We start from the raw sequence: 24,667 nt of genomic DNA, 5'->3' as shown, positions 1-24,667 counted from the left end.
CATGTATGCCATACGCCATTGGTCGTTCCTGAAAGGTGAAGCATTTGGAACAATCGCTGAACGATACCAACGTCTGCTGTTGAATGATGTGCCTGCTGGCACAGAGATCATTCACTTCTGTTGTGACCGGTACAGTGGACCTAGTCTTAAGACAGCTGAGCAAGAACACAGATATGCTCAACCAAAACCTTCCAAAGAATATGAAGTCAGTATGCATTACACAGCTCCAGATCCTCTGGAGTTTTTTGCTGTGTCAGCTAACAAGGCAAACCTATTGAGTTTCCTCTGTGACGAATGGTGTGAAAATGAGAAACTTAAGTCGGCCCTTGGTCCAACACATCTTTACCTGGGTGGGGGGTTTAAAGAAGAGACAATGAGTGTGGTGATCAAGGAGGGGTCTATTGAAGATGTCCCTGCACTAGAATCCACACAACAGGAGGCTGATACAAGAATAATACTCCACACCCTGTACAGTGTCCAGAATGACAAAGTTGACAGAGTTGTCATCCATGCCAATGACACAGACATCATGATCATGTGCCTTTACTATAAAGCAACCCATCTCAGATGCCTTCCAGAGCTGTGGGTGAGAACAGAGCAAAATTCATACCTTCCTATCCATCAAATGGTATCAGCACTGGGGCTCGCACGGTGTCGTGCCCTGCCCTTTATCCATAGTTTAAGTGGCAGAGATACCACCAGCTATCCCTTCTTCACTGGAAAGAAGGCATGGTTCAAGGCCAGCATGTGTCTGGATCTCCCTGCACTTGAGGAGTTTGGTGAAAACTCTTCTGATTCCCTCTCAGATGACGTCATCAATCAAGCACAAGACCTCACAACAGAAAAACTTTGGATGTATACCCAAAGCGGACCACCCGGAGGATTTTGACCTGAGTAAGCTTAGAGTGTACAAGTTCCTCAATAATAGATCAACCCTCTTAAAGCTGCTGCCCCCGACAGAGAATGCCTTTGACCTGCACCTGAGAAGAGCTGCTCTAGCAACCATAATAGATAAATATGCACACATCGCCAAGCCGGATATTCCCTCTTTCGCAGAGTATGGATGGTCTCTCAATGCTAGCAATGCAGTCCCCCTTGCATCTACCGAGCCAGCCTGGCCTGTGTCAATGAACAAGGCAATATCATGCAGCTGTATCAAAGGCTGCCAGAAAAACTGTTCCTGTGCAAAGAAGGAAATTCCATGCTACTTAGGAGGCCGTTGCCAGGGACTGGAGACACGATGCAGCAGGATCAGTGCAACACGTGACAACAGTGACGGTGAATAGCATTGTACCATAGTATCATTGGCTTTAGAAGCAGGCAAGACAGCACCATAGAGGTCAAAATGAACCTTTTGTAGGCAACCTCAAATCCGCTTTTACTCTGTTTGTCACTAAGTAGTCTATATTTTGTTACTTGAATGCATACCACTATGTTAATTTGTATAGCCCTAAAGTTGAAGTTTTTGGCAAGTCTTGGAGTGTGCATGTGTCTGTTTATATTATAGTTAGTTTATTAAAATGATACATAAGATACATTGTGGGCTTTTTCTCAGATTTTTCACTGCAATCATCCCCACAACTATAGATAGAATCTGAGCAAAAATGTAATACCATACATTATTTATGACTGCAGCCATATTGACAACATAGAAATGAAAGCTCAAACTGACCAAATGTGTTCATATTGCTTAAAAAGCAGACTTTTTGCCATAACAGTTAGCTGTCACTGTAAAAGTCATAGTAAAACTCATTTACGGGTGGCGTCCATCTTGGAAATATGCAAAGTAAAGGTCCAGACACACCTAATCATAAAAATAAGTATTCCATTGAGTTTCTCATGCTCTGAAACCATGAAATAGACACCAAGTTTGCATTTCTAGCCCATCTGGTTCAAAAGTTATCGCCAAAGCTATTTTCTGATAGGGGCCAATATTGAGGCGGCCATATTGGATTTCCAGCAAAAAATTGACCGGGTTGTCCATATAGGTTGTGATCCTACTGGGTCATAGATATTATTTCTGGTGGCCAACCTTTGATGGCAGGGCAAATGCAGGTTTCCAAAAAAAGGGGGGGTTTGCCCCCTGGGTATTACTTGGAAGTCGGATGTAAAGAACTTCCACAGAAATGGGAGTTAGAATCTGAATGGATTGGGTGGGAAAGTGTACCGCAGGGTTCCCCAATTACTTTTCCCCCAGGGCCAAATTATGTCTCAGGTACCAAGCCAAGGGCCAGGGACATTGTGCCCACGCGCGAAGCTTAGGGCTTAATTTAATTAAGCCCTAAGCTTAATTAAAGCGCCCGCGAAGCGCGCGGGTGCTGAAATCGTGCACGCGTGCCCAAATGTTTTTGTTTTTTATTCGTTTTTTTTCTCTAATTGAGCTAATTTGACACCGTGTTATTTTAGGCCAGGGATTCTTAAATCCTGTGTTGAGGGTCACAAAAGGAAAAAATGCACTCTGGAAACAAAATAAGTCTGCTTGAAAAGTAATACAGATTAACAGCAGCCAGTTGTACATACTGAAAATCAAAATAAGTCCAGAATCAACAATTGACTTACAGATGTGTTTGTTAGTCTGCTTGAACAGTAATACAGATATTATTATTTTTCAAAAATATTTTTTACAGGAGTCGTCGCGGGCTGCACAGTTGCCTCTGGGGGCCGCCTATTGGGGAACCCTGGTGTACCGGATTGCCTGGTTGAGTCACCATTATTAGGAAATGTGGCCATAATCAATCGCATGTGTCGGCTCGCTCATACATACTGTAAGTTGCAATGAATAAGTTAACATGAGTTTCTGAGCTCTGGACCACTAGCATATCTCAGTTAAATAATAACTGCTAAGAGCTTGATTTAATTCACCTCGAATTAACAAATTAAATTAAGCCCTTAAGAGTCATTATTTAATGTCAAGCTTTTCCCCCCATATCACCCCTCCCAGCACAACAGTGGTCCCCAGGTTGATTCTCAGTCAGGGTGGTGGTCCCCAGTGGTTCATAATCAGTTGAAAACCCCTGATGTAGTGGATGAATCGATGCATTACGCCTCTAGGTTTTAAAATAACGTCAACGACCATGCATGTACCACAAAGAACGTGTGTCATCCCTCACGCACGTGAAACCCATCTACATACAGTCTGAACAGGCCTTTACATGTCACAATCACAGTTAAAAGGGTGAAACCTGCAGGAACCGGATCCCAACATTTTGAAATCGCCAACATAATCTAAAATGACACAGATGTGTTCCCGGATTGAATGGGTTAACCCATTGAGACCTGAAGCCTATTCTCCTAAATCCCAACAGTTTTCTGAAAAACATATGTTTCTATATCAGTGGTTCTCAAACTTTTTCATGTCAAGGACCCCCAAAATCATATGTATTTGGCCGCGGACCCCCATTAAAATATTTTGTTCCAGGGACCCCCCCCAGAAGCAAAGATTTGAGTTAAAACTATTCGCTTTAAAAATATATATATTCAAAGATTTGCACACATTTTCACGATTTTTCAAAAATAGCCCAAAGTGTAAAATAATGCTTTTTAGCTCAAATCTAAAAATGACACAGTTCCAGGTCTTAATGGGTTAAGGGTCCATTTGGAACCACCCAGACGTGTCTCTGCTCTGATAAGGAGATAGAAAGACGCCTCCTTTAGTTTATCTTTATTCCTGCTTAGATATTAAGCTATAAGAGTGACTGACAGAGAGAGAGAGAGAGAGGGGGGGGGGCTTATTGAGGAGATGGGCTGAGTGAGAAGACATGACTGCAGACCAAGCCTGCTAGACAGAGAGATGCCTGTCTTGATCCAATCAACCCTTTTGATCAAGCTCATTATGTAAAACGCCCCGCCACACCTATTGTTCTATTGTTTGTTGGTCAGGGGACCCCCTGGGCCTGGTTTGGGAGAGAGGTATAAAGACACTGAGAAAATAAATGAGGGGGACTATATACACACACACACACACACACACACACACACACACACACACACACACACAGACACACACGTGTATATATATATATGTTTATTAACGCGAGAACAACGGCTTCCATTAAAGCCTCAATGCCAACTTTCCAGGAATGTAAAGCCTGCTGTTGGATTAATTGTCATACAAATAATTGCGAGTTACGATTTAATTGTGTTTTTTGGCATTGAACATTAGAACATAATTAGGAATCCTTTATACAAATTACATTTCTGTTTGCCTTTTAGGTTTTGCAAACAAAAGCTGCACTGGGCAGACAAAATAACTTGAAATGACTGACATTTAATCATTTTAAATGAGTGTAAATAGCCGATCTACAAGCTCACAATGTGTCACAATGTGTCACATTGTGGCACCTTGTGAACTTGTACATCGGCTATTTCTAGATATTTTTCAAGATATATTTTTTTATGGATTTGTTTAATCTGTTAAGACCGGGAACGCATCTGTGTCATTTAAAGATTTCTTTGGCTTTTCAAAAATAGCCGATCTACAACCTCATAGTGTGGCACCTAGTGCGCTTGTAGCTCTATTTTTGGTAAATAGATGGCAATTGCATCAGTAGGCGATTTTTGCCTTTGCCAGCAGGGGGGGGCAAAGGAAATATATGAACATATATGTTTTTATATATGCAACATATATGATTATCATGTGACATATTCTAAATTGGCCGCCTGCATATATGTCTCTACATATATGGGCATATATATCCATACATGTGGCATATATGTGGACATATAAACCACTCACAAAATGTAAGGAAACTTGAATTTGGGCCATTATATCTCCCCTTTACTAATACCAATCAGTAAAGTGTTATATATCATTTTTATCGGTGATTAGTCACCTTTACAACGAGGTACAGCTTGTAAGCATCGGGCATTCATGGAATGAGCAACACAGGCAAACGTGTGGGTAGCGCCGAGCAAAAATGTGCCAAAATCACCCAATATGCTTTTGCTGGTAATCGCTCTTGTTTTGAGCGACCTGCCAGCGCACACCAGCTGAGAGGTGGGTTCTGCAACTTTGCGTTCTGCAACATGGGTTCTGCAACTTTGTTGAGTTTGTGTACGCTCCAAGCAGCAACACTGCCCCCATAGAAAGATGCCACTTTTTTCCCCTCAGGATAAGGCCCGTGCAATAGGGCAAGTGAAGCTGGTGTTCCGTTACGCAGATTACGCATTATTTGGTCTTAGCCCTGGTACCATTTGCAGGCAGGTGTGTGCCAGTCAAAGGTGTGTGACTGGCACCTGAGCATGGGCCCTGCAACTTTGACATCTGTCTTTGGTACCGTTGTGCATATCTTGCCTGTAAATCTATGGTTCCTCAGTGAAGCAAGGGGTCTGGGTTGTTGTCTTCCTTGTTGACTTCACCAGTCTCACAGAACTTAGTCCTAAGTTTGGAAATGGTACCAGGGCTGACACCAAATAATGCTGTCACTCTGCATAACGGAACACCAGCTTCACTTGCCCTGTTGCACGGGCCTTATCCTGACAAAAGTGGCATCTTTCCATGGGGGCAGTGTTGCTGCTTGGAGCGTACACAAACTCAACAAAGTTGCAGAACCCATGTTCAGGTGCGAGTCACAGTAACACACCTGTGACTGGCACACACCTGAGGCCCATTGAATGTCACGACATTGAATGTCAGCAGAAAAGTCTAACAGGCCATTTTGGCACATTTTTGGTCGCCGCTACCCACACGTTTGCCTGTGTTGCTCATTCCATGAATGCCCGGTGCTTACAAGCTGTACCTCATTGTAAAGGTGACTAATCACAGATAAAAATGATATATAACACTTTACTGATTTGTATTAGTAAAGGGGAGATATAATGGCCCAAATTCAAGTTTCCTTACATTTTGTGAGCGGTTTACAAGCTATATATGAGACATATATTTCCTATATATCCACATATATGCACATATAAGAACCTGAAAATGGCATATATGCAGCATATATTCTGCATATACTTGCCATATATAGGCAAGAAATATATATAATTTAAAATAGATATATTAACCCATTAAGACCTGGGACGCATCTGTGTCACTTTGGATTTCTTTGGCTATTCAAAAATAGCAGATCTACAAGCTCATAGAGCGGCACCGAGTGCCGCGCTATGAGCTTGTAGATCTGCTATTTTTGAAAAATCTTGACTTTTCAGATTACCACTTAAACCCTCAATACTTAGTAACCTTGACCTCTCACTCTATACTCTATGCTTTTTTCCCTCTACACCAAACCTATTTTGCCGAAAATAACCGATCTGCAAGCAGACAAAGCGCAAGGCGTTGTGTGCGCTTGTAGATCTGCTATTTTCGGCTAATGTTCCCCTCAGAATAGTGATGCAAGTGGTTAATGTAAAAAAGAGAGTTCCCCCTGTTATAAAGACCCCCGGGGTTCAGGTACCTCCGTCAGACGCACTCCGTCCTCGTCGCCAAACGGCGGTCTGGAGGGAGGGGGCGGGATCTCCTCGATGCCGCCGGCATGCCCCGCCTCCCCGCCGTCCGACCCCCCGAACGCTCCTCCTCCCATCTCGGCTCCTCCTCCTTCTTCCACGCCCAGCACCTCCCCCTCCTCCAGCCGAGCGGGACCGGGCCTCCTCCTCCGGGACTCCAGAGAGGACGGGATCTCCCCCTCCTCCTCCTCCTCCTGCAGGGAGAGACATTTTACCTCTATTAACACATTGAGTGCCATAAACATAATATTATGATTTTTGTTTTAATTAACCCATTAAGTTTAATTATTACCTGGAACTGTGTCATTTTTAGATTTGAGCTAAAAAGCATTATTTTACACTTTGGGCTATTCAAAAATAGCAGATCTACAAGCTCATAGCGCGGCACCGAGTGCCGCGCTACGAGCTTGTAGATCTGCTATTTTTGGAAAATGTGTGCAAATCTTTGAATATATATATTTTTAAAGCGAACATTTTTAACTCAAATCTTTGCTTCTGGGGGGTCTTTACAGGGCTGACAAGAGCCTAGTACAGCCTAATAGAGCCTATTAGAGTCTAGTAATGCCTAGAACATTCTAGTCTAGCCTATTCCAGCTGGACCCAGCCCTGTATAGCCTATTACAGTCATTTAACTACCCCCATACCCATGGCTATTCTTTGCATACTTTGTGTGCTGGAATATGCCGGACTGCTGGGCTCTGGTGGGCTCTGGTGGGCTGTGCTGGGCTCTGTTAGGTTGTATGGGGTAGTACTATACTATAGCCTAGAAATGTTCATGTAAAACTATTGCTGGTGGACACAAACCCATGTAAAACTATTGCCGGTGGACACAAACCCATGTAAAACTATTGCCCGTGGACACAGTGGCTAATCTCAAGTGCAAAGGGGCTACAGGGCTGACAAGAGCCTAGTACGCGAACGGCCTTCTTACCCCCCGTTTTTCAGTAGCAGGGGGGCGGGGGGCGGGGAGCGCCCCTAGTCCTACGTCACGTCCTAGACGGATAGCTCCGCCCACACTGGGCGAGCGCTGTCAAAGCGCAGACGGCTTTGTTGTTGAAGCCCGACTGACGCTCATGAGAAACAGCAGAAATGAAATCTGGCGAAAACAGTTGTGTCTCAACGTGTTTTTACTGGTTAAATAAAGGTTAAATAAAAAATAAAAATTTGCGTTTGAAACTTAGAATTTCTCTAAATATTACACTTTCACGACAGCCTAAGTATAAACTGTTATATTAGATGAGTGAAACAGCTGAGTGAAATATAAAAAAGTTACTCCTAAGGCTATCATCATATAATGATTTACTTATATTGACTGTATATATACTGTCCCAAAAATATAAAAAAGTTACTCCTAAGGCTATCATCATATAATGATTTACTTATATTGACTGTATATATACTGTCCCAAAAATATAAAAAAGTTACTCCTAAGGCTATCATCATATAATGATTTACTTATATTGACTGACAGCTGTTTCACTCATGATACAATGTCTCTTTTTTATAATATTTTATAATATAACAGTTTATACTTAGGCTGTCTGAAAGTGTAATGTTTAGAGAAATTCTAAGTTTCAAACGCAAAAGCAGTGGTGAATTAGGCAAATTGTCCCAAAAGTGACTGCAAAAGATTGCTGCTATTTCTTTCAAAAATGTTGTTTTCTCATGCTGCTATTTCTTTCAACAATGTTGTTTTCTCATGCCAATAAAGCTCATTTGAATTGAAGCACAATGACAAATATTCTCTGCCTTTCTAATTAAATATCAACACTTTGCTATGTGGACCATCAACCCAAAATAGACCTTTGTTGACCATTAGTGAGGAAAATGGAATAATGATGATAATGATATGGCCCACTTAATAGAACCGCAATCTTTGCATGGCTTTTTGATCATCTTGATGATGATGGACCAATTCATAAAACCACATTCTTTGCATGGCTTGAAAGTGTAATATTTAGAGAAATTCTAAGTTTCAAACGCAAATTCTATTTTTTATTTAACCTTTATTTAACCAACCAGTAAAAACACGTTGAGACACAGTCGCAAAAGTAGTGGTGAATTAGACAAATGGATATGTATTATATATTTAGACTGCATGTTTCCTTTAAAGTTTAATGCACGCAACTGTTTTCGCCAGATTTCACTTCTGCTGTTCCTCATGAGCATGCGTCAGTAAAAACACATGGAGACACAGTCGCAAAAGTAGTGGTGAATTAGACAAATGGATATTTATTATATATTTAGACTGCATGTTTCCTTTAAAGTTTAATGCACGCAACTGTTTTCGTCAGATTTCATTTCTGCTGTTTCTCATGAGCGTCAGTCGGGCTTCAACAACAAAGCCGTCTGCGCTTTGACAGCGCTCGCCCAGTGTGGGCGGAGCTATCCGTCTAGGACGTGACGTAGGACTAGGGGTGCCCCCCGCTCCCCGCCCCCCGCCCCCTGCTACTGAAAAACGGGGGGTAAGAAGGCCGTTCGCGCCTAGTACAGCCTAATAGAGCCTATTAGAGTCTAGTAAGGCCTAGAAAATTCTAGTCTAGCCTATTCCAGCTGGACCCAGCCCTGTATAGCCTATTACAGTCATTTAACTACCCCCATACCCATGGCTATTCTCCCAGTGTGCTGGACTTTGTGTGCTGGAATGTGCTGGACTGCTGGGCTCTGGTGGGCTATAATGGGCTATTATGGGCTCTGGTGGGCTGTGCTGGGCTCTGTTAGGTTGTACGGGGCAGTAATATACTATTAGCCTAGACATTTTCATGTAAAACTATTGCCCGTGGACACAGTGGTTAATCTCAAGTGCAAAGGGGCTACAGGGCTGACAAGAGCCTAGTACAGCCTAATAGAACCTATTAGAGTCTAGTAAGGCCTAGAACATTCTAGTCTCACCTATTCCAGCTGGACCCAGCCCTGTATAGCCTATTACAGTCATTTAACTACCCCCATACCCATGGCTATTCTCCCAGTGGGCTGGACTTTGTGTGCTGGAATATGCAGGACTGCTGGGCTCTGGTGGGCTGTGCTGGGCTCTGTTAGGTTGTACAGGGCAGTACTATACTATAGCCTAGAATTTTTCATGTAAAACTATTGCCGGTGGACACAAACCCATGTAAAACTATTGCCCGTGGACACAGTGGTTAATCTCAGGTGCAAAGGGGCTACAGGGCTGACAAGAGCCTAGTAGAGCCTAAATATTTTGATGGGGGTCCGCGGCCAAATACATATAATTGTGGGGGTCCTTAACATGGAAAAGATTGAGAACCACTGATTTAGAAACATAGGTTTTTGAGAATACTGTTGAGATTCAGGAGACATGTAGAATCGGCCTCAGGTCTCAATGGGTTAAAAGATGTTTTATTTTATTTTCTCCACACAGAACCAGGAGATAACGTGAACCAAAGATGTACTGCTCCATTCACCTCCTGGTTAAAGTATTTGGGAAATATTCTGTATCTCAGCTGCTGTGTTTTACTATGTATTTTTGGCGAGACGTGCTATTTTCGACGGTGATCACGGAAAATATTCTGTGACTACTTGAAAAGGTAAGAAAATCGTTAAAAACGCTGGCACTGGCTGTACCCTGTTTTACAAAACCTCTGGCACTCAATGTGTTAAAAAGGTCTAGCTCTAGCACAAAAAATAAAAAGCAAAAAACTGCAGATCTACAATCTCAAATGGAGCTTGTAGATCTGCAGTTTTTGCTCCTTTTGTGTGACATGGTAGTATGACATTATTTTTTTTTAAATACATATTTGAGATATGAGGTTTCTGCCTGATTACCACAATTTATAACATAAGAAAAAAGATGACTCTTAAAAAGGTGCAGCTTTTAGTAAATTGGTATTTCTTAAGATACACGAAAATTGCACATTTTCAAGAGAATGAAACACAAATCTAACAAATAAACTAATACATCCACTGCATTACAATACGTACATTTTCAACCATTAAAATAATATTTAAAGCGATTGTGCAGTGTTTATTCGACAACCAGCTGCCCTCCTAGGCTGTGCCTCGCAATACACACACACACACGCGTCGTTAGACCCACCCCCACATCCGACTCTCATTGGACGGTACTTTTTGTACCGAATAAATCCTAGGTTCACATTTCAACACCAGACCAAGAGGGGCGGTCCACTCAGAGAGTGGGCGGGGTCTATGGTCTGGAACCAGGCTAATCCTCACCTCCTCTCCTTCCAGCTCCTCTTCCTCGTCATAGTCGTACTCCTCTCCATCGTAGAACTCCCCCTCTTCCTCAGGGTAGTCACTGCCTTCCTCCTCCTCCTCTTCATCCTCCAGGCCCTCCTCGTCCTCCTCTTCTTCCTCCTCCTCGCCCAGCTCGTCCTACAGATGGAATGTATTTTTAAACCCTGTAGCACTGTGTGATTTGCATAAATAAAATGCGCATAGTCCAGGGGTCTTCAACAGGGGGGTCCCGGACCCCCTGTTGAAGACCCCTGGACTATGCCCCTAGGGGGTCCTCAGAGTTACTACAGGGGGTCCGCCAAATCTTTGTGTGATATGATTTTTGAGTGGTGCCGAAGGCAACCACTCCTATATCTGGCTTTGTCCGTGTGTCCGTATGTATGTCCGTGTGTCCACCAAGCTAACATTGGTCAAGCATCACGTGACAACTAAATGGCACCTTAACTATATTGCACTTTGAATGCATCAGCACTTATTGTTTTACCAATGTTGTCTGCTCTTTTAACTTTTTAATGTTTTTAACGGCCTCGCCTCTTTTTAAATGTGTCTATTGTTTTTAAGCACTATGAGTTGTGGAGAACGGTATTTTGCTCCCTGTATGCCTTGTGTGTATTGGAAGTGACAATAAAACTGATTCTGATTCTGATTGATTCTGAATATGTTGAAAGGGTGTGCTTTGATTGGCTAGCGAGACGCATTACGAAATAGAGCCCTATAAATAGGTGTGTCACTTCGAAACATTGTTTACATGTTTCGAAGTGACATCAGTGCCATCAGCCAAGCTAACATTGGACATGTTAGCTTGGCTGATTGAACATGTTAGCCAAGCTAACATGTTCTAATCCTTAGATGTTCTAATCTAAGAATCAGAACATTTCTAGAAAACTATGGTTAAAGATAGGGTAAGTGATTTCCTTTGGTTAAAATAGCACGGGTCTGCTGGCGGAGACTTGTGCTCCGAGGAGCATATTTTCTAGTCTGTTTTCTATGTCTGTCCACAAACATTGATGACAACATCAATACGGGGGTCAATACGGGGCTCATCAAAGGCACCACTCACTTCACACAGGGTGTGATTTTTTTTTACATTAACCACTTGAACCCTGACATCCCTTTTCTGAGAACTTTAGCCAAAAATAGCAGATCTACAAGCTCAACGCCTCGCGCTTTTTTTTGTGGCGATATGTATCGTTTTAGAATTATTATTTTTGGGGCGGTGTAAGCACCCCCTATAAGTGAGGTTTGGACACTGACCAATCCTGCACCGTGATTGGCCAATAGTCTACAACGCAGTCTACAACGCTAACCCTCCCACAGTCAATGCAAATCTACAATTTACAGCTAGTGTCATCACCACTAGCTGTAATGTGATTGGCTGACTTTGCAAATTCAGGACTGTGATTGGCTAGCGAAACACATGACACATGTGCAGCCCTATGAATAGCAGTATGGACTTAAAAAAAAACACTAAAAAGTGCCAAATATCGTATCGATATCGTGAGCCCAATATCATGTATCGTATCGTGGAATTAGTGCACATCGGCACACCCCTACCAAGTACCTAAACAGTATTAGGGGTGTGCCGATACACTAATTTCACCAAACGATACGATACGATATTTGGCTCACAACTTCGATACGATTTCGATACGCACTTTTTTATTATGAAAATATATGGGGAGAAAAAAAGCAAATGCAAACAAATAATTCTGTTTTTGCATTATTCAGACGTATGCAAACTTGTAGCTTTTCAGCTACAATAGCCGTTTTGAATCCAAATAGGGCAATAGTGTGACACCTGACCCGAAAAAAACAACAACATTTTGTCACCCTTTTCACCTCGGGGCTATTTGCATGCCTGATTATTATGATTGTAGTAAAAAAAAAAGAAAAAAAAGTTTTTTTTTTCTTTTCAAAACGATATTTTTTCCCCCCAAAACGATACATATCGTCACGAAAACGTATCGCGATATATCGCGGGACGATATATCGGCACACCCCTAAGTATAATATATCATCAGTCTAAACAGTATAATATTTAAAAAAATAAAAATCTATACATAAACTATAGGATGCCAGATCTGAACCTGGCATCTGTCTACATAACATGCTATTTAAATCAGTGGTTTTTGATGTGACGGACCCCCAAAATTATATGTATTTGGCCGCGGACCCCCATCTCATATTTTGTGACAGCGACCAGGGACCCCCAGAAGCAAAGATTTGAGTTAAACATGTTCGCTTTAAAAAAAAATATATACATTCAAAGATTTTCACTAATTTTCACGATTTTTCTAAAATAGCAGATCTATAAAAAATAGCCAAAGCTAAGTGGTTAAAAATGATTGTGACGCTATGTTAACTAATTTCGCTGGGGACCCCCTGGTACTCCCTCAAGGACCACTGGTGGTCCCCGGACCCCACTTTGAGAACCAATGACACATTTTAGCCTTTGCATAATCCTCCATACTGATGACTCCTGTGCTCCTTGTGGACTCACCTCTTCCTCCTCCATGTCCTCTTCCTCCTCCTCCTCATCAGAGCTGTTTATGTTGATGACTCCCGAGTCCTCATTGGAGGAGGCCGCAGGGGGCGGGGCGTGAGGCGGCGGCGGCTGGTGGGGGTGCAGCTGGCGTCCGCCTGGGGGGGCGGGGGGGGGGGGGTTGTCATGACGACCGTGACACAAATAAGTGTAATTAATCATTTCAGTGTGTTTTGAACAATAGAACACATACATTAAAAAAAACATTTCGGTGTGGCTTTGTAAACAAAATGGTTGCTGTCAGACGGAGATCGTCTACGTTTGTGTAACACTATGGTACGACAGAGCAGGGCGTTAAGTCATTGCCTGCCATGGACGAGTTAACTTATTACTTCAAAATGCTGTATCTCGGCTCATGTGTACTTTTTTGTACCAAAAAACATAAAAAAGTAGACAAATGCAGATGCAAGGTTTTCCCGCCTGAACAGCAACGTTACGTAACAACGGTAGGAGGGAAGGGAGGGGCCTAACCTGGCGTCTGGCTCAGCTGGTTGTGGAGCTGCTGCGGGTGCATCTGGAGGGGCCCCAGGGCCGCCATGGGACCACCGGCGGGGGGCGCCTGGGGTCCTCCCGCGGCGCCGCCGCCGGGACCCCCGGACGACGAGGACGTCGACGACTGCATCAGCATCTGCTGGAGCTGCGGGCCCGCAGACTCCACCCCCCCCAGGCCACCGGGGGGCGCTCCTCCCGCCCCCGCCAGGGCGCCGGAGCCCAGCGGCGGGATGAGGGACACCAGGGAGGAAGAGGAGGCGCCTGCCGCCGCGGCAGAGGAGGAAGAGGAGGAGGGGCCAGGGAAGGAGTTGATGGCGGCGGCCGCCAGGAGGGCAGAGCCGGAGGGGAGGTCGTTGGCGAGCGACACCACGCCGTCGATGATGGCGGTGGGCGTGGCCCCCGGGGTCACGGAGGAGGAGTCGACTCCTCCGGGCAACGGAGTGCCGGTGGCGCCGCCTGGTGGTGTGGAGGAGGAGGTCAGGTTATTTTAGTCAGCATAAAACTAAATAACGAAGGCTAAGAACAGGCTCTATGCACAGCGGCCATATTGGAAAGAAACTGGGCCTCTTTCTTACTTCCTTCACAGGTTGTTACCAATCATACTAATGAAGGCTCTGTTCCATTTAGCATAGCACAGTGGTTCTCACACGTTTTAATTGCAAGGACCCCCGTAACTCTGAGAGTGTACAAATGGAACCAAATGGACCCGTTCCATTTGTACACTCTCAGAGTTACACACCCGTAAGGGGTCGATTTGGAACCCCCTCAAAGAACCATGAGGGTCCCTGGACCACACTTTGAAACTAACTGGTGTAGCAGAGTGTTTCCAGTGAGTCAACACCCTGACTCTGTTTGACCAGAATGGAGCAGAGCCTTCATTAGTATCATTGATAACACCTGTGAAAGAAGTAAGGAAGAGGTTCAGTTTCTTTACTATAGACGCCTTAACTCTTTTATTGCCAAAAACGGGAATTCCCGTCCGATACTACTATGGCTATCATGGCCACGGACGGAAATGACGAAAAAATTGTTTTATTTTTTTTGGTCCATTTGACCCAAAGACCAAGGAGATATGATTTTTCGAAGATCTAGACTCCCATCCACTTCCTTGTTAACTTAAAACTTAAACATTCTGTATCTCGGCTCCTGAGTACTTTTTTTTTTTTCAATGAAAAATCTCTGGCAGTGGGCAAACGTGGAAAGCAATAATTGTGGCAGTGAAAGAGTTAACAGACAACGTCACACTGATAAGAACCAGTATGCGCGCGCAGGCCGGCACCAAATGAAAGCCATTCTGTCATGTCTCACTAGGACGCGCCTCACTAGCTAACACACAAGAGGAGGTTGAATGAACTGAAACCAGCGAAACCCCGAAACAATATGTTGGGAAATGATATTATATGGACTTATGGTTGATCAATGGTTAGAAGGTTATAAATATCCTCCTGTGTAAAGTAAAATTACTCCCATTTCGTTAACAGTCCAGTGTATGTTATACTTTATCGTACGAAGGTATCGCACGGCAAAAATAGCCGATCTACAAGGCGACGCGTTGTCAGCTTGTAGATCAGTTATTTTGTCCACGTGACACGGTCGTACGACGGAGCATATAGCCTACTGGAATTCATTCCACTGCGCAAGCATTGATAGCTCAGCTGTGTTGATGAGACGGTGCCTCAAACTCAAAGCGCTGCTACAGGGACTATTTAATGTCTCTCAGTCAAAAACTCTCTTTACAGGGAAACGGACAATAGCGAAACATTTGTATTATTAATTGCCCCACAATATGAATACATTTGGATGTGTTTTGTTGGTAACTGTTGTATAATCGCAATATTACAATCGAGGGTGTGCTTTACCTTACATTATTGGCACTTCAGTGATGCGCGCGGAACTCGGCTTCGCCTCGTTCATGACCGCATCACTGGCGTGCCAATAATGACGGTAAAGCACACCCTCTCGTGTAATCTTGCTTAAGTGAACCCGCCTAGGGAGCCAGAGGCCCTGGTTGCCCCAGGTTCGATTCCAGGCCAGGTCAGCATATGTGTCGATGAAATGAAATTTGTCCCTGAGCAAGACTCTTAACCCCTAATTGCTCACAGGTTCTCATTGGAAACAAGACCGCAAGGACTTTCATGAACGACCTGTTAAAAGGAATTATCCTTATTGAATGAAACAATCACCTGTGCGTCCAGTCTCAATGTTGGTAAACAAATAATTGGTCTATATAGCTGCTGTGCATATAGAGCCTATTGACCAAAACACTATAAAAAATAAAAAATGAGCCTTCACAAATGAACCATAACTAACTGAAAAGATTGTGTGTTCACAGATAAAATAAACTTTTTAAAAATATGACCTTAGTTGTTTTTTTTTACACTAAATTTTTATCCCACGATTTTGTAACCCCTATTTTTTCACCCTGGTGCCAATGCCTAAGCGTGTAATCCTGGGCACTACCTTCCCTCTGCCAACCTAGGGAGGCCAGGGCCGAGCTCATGCCTCCTTCAATGCATGAGAGCCAACTGACCTTCTTATCACCTGACAGGGGGGAGTTTCCCTGTTTGACGTAGCGCGTGGAAGGAACACGTTATTCCAACCAGTTCCCTTCCCCTCAATCAGGCGCCCCGGCTGACCAGGACCTTAGATTTAGTGGGGATTAAATCTTATCTTCCACTCTTTTTGCTGTGGCAGTTTTAAACCCTGTACTGTTGTCAAAAAATGTTCACAAATCTTTAACCCATTCAGACCTGAGGCCGATTCTTAGCTAATGTCTTCCAAATCCCAAACGTTTTCTGAAAAACGTATGTTTCTACATCAGTGGTTCTCAAACCTTTTCATGTCAAGGACCCCCAAAATGATATGTATTTGGCCGCAGACCCCCATCTCAAAATATTCTGTTCCAGGGACCCCCCAGAAGCAAAGATGTGAGCTTGTAGATCTGCTATTTTTTCTCTTTGAATAGATATTTTTTAAAGCGAACATTTGTAAAATATTTTGTTCCAGGGACCCCCCAGAAGCAAAGATTTGAGTAATAACAAATGTTCGCTTATGAGCTTGTATATCTGCTATATATATTATAAAGAAATGTCTGACCTGTAGTGGAGGACAGTAGTGTTAGAGGAGGAGGAGGAGGAGAGGTACCTGTAGGGGTGGTAGTGATGGAGGGGTCCTCCTGCTGGGGGTCCATGATGCTCAGCATGCCTGGAGGAACGATGACCACGCTGTCATCACTGTCACTGTCCAATGAGATCTCTACGTCCTCAGGCTCCTCCTTGTCATAGCGGACAAACACTGGTCTGTGTGACACAATGTGAATATATTAGGTTTTATTTATATTCTATTGATATTATGGAGTTAAATGTCTTTATTTTTAGTGAAAAAGTGTGTTTATCTTCCGCTCTGCAACAGCTCTGTGTGCCACGCAGGGGAGAGGGGGTGGAGTTAGCTGCTTTGGCCGACAGTTTGACAAACCAATGGAGTAAGGAGGTTTTGTCAGAAGCGCTTTTTAATACATTTCATTTGGTTCAATATTTTTTTCATCCCACACACAGATGTAAAGGGTGTTCAATCATTTTAAATAATAAAAAAAAGCTGAAAAATGGAGTTAGCTGGTTTCTGCCTGATAGCCATGATATAATATCTACAGTATGTACCTGAGGCCCTCGGGGGGCCTTGGGGTCCCGTGGAGGATATCATATCTACAGCATATATGGGCAACTGGCGGCCGGGGCCCACATGCGGCCCCCTACCTTCACTTAATGCGGCCCGCAGGTTAATATCAGAATACTGATATATTATTGATTTCATCTGTTACAATTCCAAACATGCAAAAATGACCCACTGTTCTACTAATTACTTCAGTCTATATTAGTAGCTTAATGACTAGTATTAACATTATATTGTCATTCTATTTTTATGTCCAATATATTTGTATTTAAGTTCATAAAGTTAACATAAGTATAACTATATGCGTTTGAAATTAAATAAAAATGTAACTTTTCAGGATTCCAATTCAAAAATAGCAAAAACAGCAGATCTACAAGCTCAAAACGCGACGCGGTGCGACGCGTTTTGAGCTTGTAGATCTGCTATTTTTGCTACTTTTGTGTGACATAAAATGGCGAAGTACGGCAAATAATATCTACAGTAGGGGCCCCGTGGAGGATATAATATCTACAGTATGTACCTCTGGCCCTCGGGGGGCCCTAGGGGCCCCGTGGAGGAGGGGTCCTGGTGGTGAGAGGAGAGCAGCAGGTCCTGTCCCGGCAGGCCGGGCGGGGCCACCAGAGACAGGTGGTTCTCCAGGGAGCCCAGCAGAGCGGCGGGGCCCAGGGCCCCCAGGCCGTGGCCCCGGGCGGGGAAGGGGGTCCCGGGAGCCCCCAGCAGGGTGGGCAGGGTGAGGCCCCCCTGGGAGGACGAGGAGGAGGAGGGGAGGAGGCCGGGCGTGGGCTTCAGGGCCAGGGGGGGCAGGGGGAGGGAGAGGGAGGGGGTGCGGGGGTGCAGCAGGGCGTTGCAGACCACCAGACCCTCGGTGCAGAACGAGGACACCTGCAGGCACAAGACACACATTACAGCTTTGATTCATAAAGCAGGGGTCTTCAACAGGGGGTCTGGGACCCCTAGGGGGTCCTCAGAGTTACTACAGGGGGTCCGCCAAACCTTTGTGTGATAGGATTTTTACATTAACCACTTCAACCCTAGCATCCCTTTTATGAGAACTTTAGCCAAAAATAGCCAATCTACAAGCTCACAACGCCTCGCGCTGAGCTTGTAGATCGGCTATTTTTGGCAAGGAGTTATAGGTGTATAGGGAAAAAAGAACAGTAAAAGTTTATCTGAAACACAATTTTATACAATACAGAGGGGGTCCCTGCTTCATCTCTCTCTCAGCTAGGGGGTCCTTGGCCTTAAAACGTTGAAGACCCCTGTCATAAAGGGATATTTCACTTTCAAAACAAATGTGGGTCATTTTATCATCTACTCAGGCTTTTAGTCCATGAGCCAGAGCCCCAAAATTGAGCAATGATAACCGAAAGAGTGGGCAAAACCATACCTATATTAAATTGTTCATAGGTTCAATATAAGTAAATAAATGTATGATAACCTTTCCACAGGAGGAGCTTTTTCATAGTTATCACACATTTTGTTATTTTCCCCATACGCACATGACAGGTGAAAAAAAAACACAAAATTAAAAAAAATAGTTATCATAATGAAACTTCCCCAGTTGATTACTTACATGAAGACAATGATCTATCGTATTACAAGTTTCCTGAAATTGTATATTTAAATATGCAAATTAGGGCATGTTTTCCTATATAATGCCTAATTTAAATATACAATTTCAGAAAACTTGTAATACGATAAATCATTGTCTTCGTGTAAGTAATCAACTGGGTAAGTTTCATTATGATAACTATTTTTTTAATTTTGTGATTTTTTTTTCACCCCGTATGGGGAAAATAACAAAATATGTGATAACTATGAAAAAGCTACTCCTGTGGAAAGATTATCATATATCTATTTACTTATATTGACCCTATGAACAATTTAATATAGGTATGGTTTTGCCCACTCTTTCGGTAATGAAATCTTGTCTGGCTCATGGACTATTTAGGGAACACCCCAGACAGTTTCTAAGTTGCTTGATTCAGTATTTAGATATTTTATATTCATTTTATCAGACACGCCCCTTCCTATACAAACACATTGTAACTTCAAACTCCATTTTAACCATGTTAGATTCATCAGAAACACTGTCCTTGGTTCTGGTGACTGATATTGTCCTTCTAATACGTGAGGAGACCGTGCTTTTTCAATTACTTTTTCATTTATTTTTAATATTTGTTTTGGAAAATGAAAACAAATACATACAATACAAAAATGTTATAAAATAACCCAAAAAAATCACACCCTGTGTGAAGGTAGCGGCGCCTTCGATACATTTTGTCATCGATATGTGTTTATAATGTGTTTATAGCCACGTGTCACATGAAGCTTGACCAATCACTTTGTTGACGTGTCTGACCAATCAGAGCGTTGACGGTGAACACAGACAAAGTCAGGTATAGAGCTAGCGCCGCTAAAAAACACGGTCCCCACATGTATTAGGAGGGCAGGATGACCAGAATCAACTGGTGTAGTGAATAGTGTGTTTAAGTGTGTGTGTGTATGTATATATATATATATATATATAGTGTGTGTTAGTGTGTGAGGCTGTGGTCTCTGCGTCCCTGACTCAGGACAGACACGGTGCAGGGTGAGGGTTAGGGTCAGGGGGTCAGGGTTAGGGTCAGGGTTATATATACCTTCAGGCTGCGGTCTCTGCGTCCCTGACTCAGCACAGACACGGTGCAGGTCAGTGGAGGAGGCCAGCGAGGAGACGGAACCAGAACCAGAGCCAGAAGCAACCTGGACACACAGTGAGTTTATTCTAATAAATCATACATCCATTTAGTTTCAGTCATATTTTAGTCATCTGAGATGTTCTAATTTCAGACCATTTTAGTTAGCTAAATCCTACTATAATTCTAGTAACCTCTGTCTGTCTGTCTGTCTGTAGTGGTGTCTCTCTGTAGTGGTGTCACTACCCGGTTCTCCTCAGTGGCTGGAGCAATTGCTCTGATTTTGCACACAGCTATTCACCATTACCATCTGAACCTAACTGTGAAGCCCGTTTTTCCATTTCATCAAATCTCAGTTTCTTATTAGTGTTTTAGTGTAAAAGAATGTCGCCATGGTTACGGGGCTGCCCAGCTGTGGGATGGCCCCGCGAGCTATGGGACGAACTGCCTCCCGGGTTGCCAGATCATGTGCGCATATCCCCCAACGGATGCGTCGACCGGGTATGGTCTAGCATCATTAATTTAGTTAACTAAATCTACAGCTCATTTAGTTAAATGTATGTTGTTGACGCCGTGATGGCGTTGTAATGCATGGTAATGGTGATGTCATCAATATGATGTCATGGACTGGCCTAGACTACACATGTGAGCATACCGGACACAGAGCTCCATATATGGGCATAAAAGAGACAAAGGCAGACAGATACTAAATGCTCTGTATATGGCCATATAAGGGACACAGAGAGACAGGCGGGTACAACGGGTATTGCATCACCATGTGGGGCGTGCATTAATAATACCTGTATAGTTCTCTGCGTCACAGTAATAATAATAATAATACCTGTATAGTTCTCTGCGTGACAGTAATAATAATAATAATACCTGTATAGTTCTCTGCGTGGCAGTAATAATAATAATAATACCTGTATAGTTCTCTGCGTGACAGTAATAATAATAATAATACCTGTATAGTTCTCTGCGTGACAGTAATAATAATAATAATACCTGTATAGTTCTCTGCGTGACAGTAATAATAATAATAATACCTGTATAGTTCTCTGCGTGACAGTAATAATAATAATAATACCTGTATAGTTCTCGGCGTGGCAGTAATAATAATAATAATACCTGTATAGTTCTCGGCGTGGCAGTAATAATAATAATAATACCTGTATAGTTCTCTGCGTGACAGTAATAATAATAATAATACCTGTATAGTTCTCTGCGTGACAGTAATAATAATAATAATACCTGTATAGTTCTCTGCGTGGCAGGGCGCTGGCATACTGGCCGCTGACACCCGGAGCGTCCAGGATCATGCTGTGATTGGTCAGCTGCTGCTGGAGACGCACACAGAGCGGCACCACCACGTCTTGTAGACGCTGAGAGGAAGAGGACATTTAGTTAAGAAGAGGACATTTAGTTAAGAAGAGGACATTTAGTTAAGGAGAGGACATTTAGTTAAGAAGAGGACATTTAGTTAAGGAGAGGACATTTAGTTAAGAAGAGGACATTTAGTTAAGAAGAGGACATTTAGTTAAGGAGAGGACATTTAGTTAAGAAGAGGACATTTAGTTAAGAAGAGGACATTTAGTTAAGGAGAGGACATTTAGTTAAGAAGAGGACATTTAGTTAAGAAGAGGACATTTAGTTAAGAAGAGGACATTTAGTTAAGAAGAGGACATTTAGTTAAGAAGAGGACATTTAGTTAAGGAGAGGACATTTAGTTAAGAAGAGGACATTTAGTTAAGAAGAGGACATTTAGTTAAGAAGAGGACATTTAGTTAAGAAGAGGACATTTAGTTTAGTTAAGAAGAGGACATTTAGTTAAGAAGAGGACATTTAGTTAAGAAGAGGACATTTAGTTAAGGAGAGGACATTTAGTTAAGAAGAGGACATTTAGTTTAGTTAAGAAGAGGACATTTAGTTAAGAAGAGGACATTTAGTTAAGAAGAGGACATTTAGTTAAGGAGAGGACATTTAGTTAAGAAGAGGACATTTAGTTAAGGAGAGGACATTTAGTTAAGGAGAGGACAATTAGTTAAGAAGAGGACATTTAGTTAAGAAGAGGACATTTAGTTAAGAAGAGGACATTTAATTAAGGAGAGGACATTTAGTTAAGGAGAGGACATTTAGTTAAGAAGAGGACATTTAGTTAAGAAGAGGACATTTAGTTAAGAAGAGGACATTTAGTTAAGAAGAGGACATTTAGTTAAGGAGAGGACATTTAGTTAAGAAGAGGACATTTAGTAAGAAGAGGACATTTAGTTAAGAAGAGGACATTTAGTTTAGTTAAGAAGAGGACATTTAGTTAAGAAGAGGACATTTAGTTAAGGAGAGGACATTTAGTTAAGAAGAGGACATTTAGTTTAGTTAAGAAGAGGACATTTAGTTAAGAAGAGGACATTTAGTTAAGAAGAGGACATTTAGTTAAGGAGAGGACATTTAGTTAAGAAGAGGACATTTAGTTAAGGAGAGGACATTTAGTTAAGGAGAGGACAATTAGTTAAGAAGAGGACATTTAGTTAAGAAGAGGACATTTAGTTAAGAAGAGGACATTTAGTTAAGAAGAGGACATTTAATTAAGGAGAGGACATTTAGTTAAGAAGAGGACATTTAGTTAAGAAGAGGACATTTAGTTAAGAAGAGGACATTTAGTTAAGGAGAGGACATTTAGTTAAGGAGAGGACACAAGAAAATAAAAAAAAACACACACACACACACACACACACACACACACAATACCTTGTGTACGTCGTCTTTCAGCAGTGTGCCACTGGTCAGTATGATGTGTCTCAGAGCTGAGGAGAAGACACAGACACTTATTACTATGGTAAATGGTAAATAGTGCATTTGTATAGCGCTTTTATCCAAAGCGCTTTACATTGATTGTGCATTACATTCACCCATTCACACACACATTCATACACCGATGGCGGAGGAAACCATGCAAGGCACCAACCTGCTCATCAGGAGCAATTAGAGGTTCAGCGTCTTGCTCAAGGACACTTCCACACTAACTCTGGGGGAGCCCCGCTGTGTGTTAACATTCAACCAATGTAAAGTATTAAAAAGAGCTAGGGCTGTCACGATTACACATTTAAGTTGACGATTAATTGTCACTCAGATAATTGCGATTTAAAAAACGATTTAATTATGTGTTTGGCCATCGAACAGGGGGGGGTCAGGGGGTCCTTGAAACAGTCACCTTTGAGGGCAGCCAGACATGTGTCCTGATTGGCTACCAGGTCGCCTTTCTTCTGGAGGGAGGAGCTACTGTCTATGAGGAGGAGGGGCTTCCTGGAGCGAGGACCTGGCTTTGACCTGGGGATCTCTGTAGGAGCTGGTCTGAGCTGGAACACACACACACACACACACACACACACATATATGGAGAAAATACTGAGAAAATGGCCACCTATCGGGTTAAAATGTTTTTTTGTTGAACAATACGGAAGATACGGGTAATTCTGAGGGGCCGTATATACATGTAACATCCCTGGTCATATGGTAAGCACCGAAATATGAACGTTTATGTAGATGTACGGGCCGTAAAATGGAGAACGTGCAAACACCAGGTTGAAGTTCATCCGTGACGGTCGAGACAGACGACAGTCGTGTAATGTGTCCACGGCCATTTCTCCCGCCAACATTGAAGTAATGTCATGCACATTTGTCCAGTGCATAGCCTACTGCAGGCCTTGTTGACTAGATTTAGAAGACATTTTGAAGCTCTTGCTCTCCTGAAATTATCGATTATTTATATGGGGAAAAGCCATCATGAGACCTGAAGCCGATTCTACATGTCTCCTAAATCTCAACATTATTCTTAAAAACGTATGTTTCTACATCAGTGGTGCTCAAACTTTTTCATGTCAAGGGCCCCCAAAATTATATGTATTTGGCCGCGGACCCCCATAAAAATATTTTGTTACGGGGACCCCCAGAAACAAAGATTTGAGTTATAAATGTTCGCTTTAAAAATATATATTTCAAAGATTTGCACACATTTTCACGATTTTTCAAAAATAGCAGATCTACAAGCTCATCGCGCGGCACTCGGTGCCGCGCGATGAGCTTGTATATCTGCTATTTTTGAATAGCCAAAGTGTAAAATAATGCTTTTTAGCTCAAATCTAAAAATGACACAGTTCCAGGTCTTAAAGGGTTAACATGCAAGTCAATATGCCAGAGTGGAGTAGGTGGGGCTTAGCGAAGGGTCCATTGAACACTGACTATTGTCATCGCAGACCCCCCGAACAGCATTTGTGCCAAGTTTGGTACACACAGGGTCCCTACTCCCCAGCACACATGATTGATACGTTAGGAACCAAATGGACCCTTTACAGGTCTGTAACTCTGTGCATTATTTTATAGTGGATCCTCAGACCGTCTCACCTTGACGGAGTCGACGCCCGGTGTGATGTCACCCAGCAGGTGGCCCAACAGCAGCTCTGAGTGGGTGGGGCTTCCCTGAAGGACGCCGGCGGAGGCTCCGCCCACTCGAACCCAGAGCAGTAAGGTCTGGTAGACCTGCACTCTGACTGAGCTGATGGATAAGATGCATTACATTAGTGTGTGTCTCTGTGTGTGTGTGTGTGTGTGTGTGCGCGCGCGCGTGCGTGCGTGC

At 42.9% G+C, this 24,667-nt stretch overlaps 1 protein-coding gene across 3 annotated transcripts in view; it reads right to left on the bottom strand.

Moving 5' to 3' along the window:
- Positions 1-24,667, bottom strand: part of pelp1 (proline, glutamate and leucine rich protein 1) — a 43,720-nt gene that overhangs the window by 7,362 nt on the left and 11,691 nt on the right. For 2 of the 3 annotated variants that reach the window (XM_084076457.1, XM_084076459.1), the window contains 11 exons: positions 24,436-24,586; positions 23,246-23,390; positions 22,783-22,838; positions 21,289-21,419; positions 20,002-20,104; positions 17,880-18,241; positions 16,835-16,989; positions 13,670-14,146; positions 13,157-13,296; positions 10,636-10,794; positions 6,396-6,638 (listed from right to left, as the gene is read on the bottom strand). In XM_084076457.1, coding sequence (XP_083932583.1) covers positions 6,396-6,638; positions 10,636-10,794; positions 13,157-13,296; positions 13,670-14,146; positions 16,835-16,989; positions 17,880-18,241; positions 20,002-20,104; positions 21,289-21,419; positions 22,783-22,838; positions 23,246-23,390; positions 24,436-24,586 — 2,122 coding nt within the window. The remainder of the gene's footprint in view (positions 1-6,395; positions 6,639-10,635; positions 10,795-13,156; positions 13,297-13,669; positions 14,147-16,834; positions 16,990-17,879; positions 18,242-20,001; positions 20,105-21,288; positions 21,420-22,782; positions 22,839-23,245; positions 23,391-24,435; positions 24,587-24,667) is intronic. The other variant, XM_084076458.1, reaches the window with a different exon arrangement.

The sequence above is a fragment of the Gymnoscopelus microlampas genome (genome assembly GCF_963454915.1).
Source record: "Gymnoscopelus microlampas genome assembly, chromosome: 13".
NCBI lineage: Eukaryota > Metazoa > Chordata > Actinopteri > Myctophiformes > Myctophidae > Gymnoscopelus > Gymnoscopelus microlampas.
This window is presented reverse-complemented; position numbering and strand designations above follow the sequence as displayed.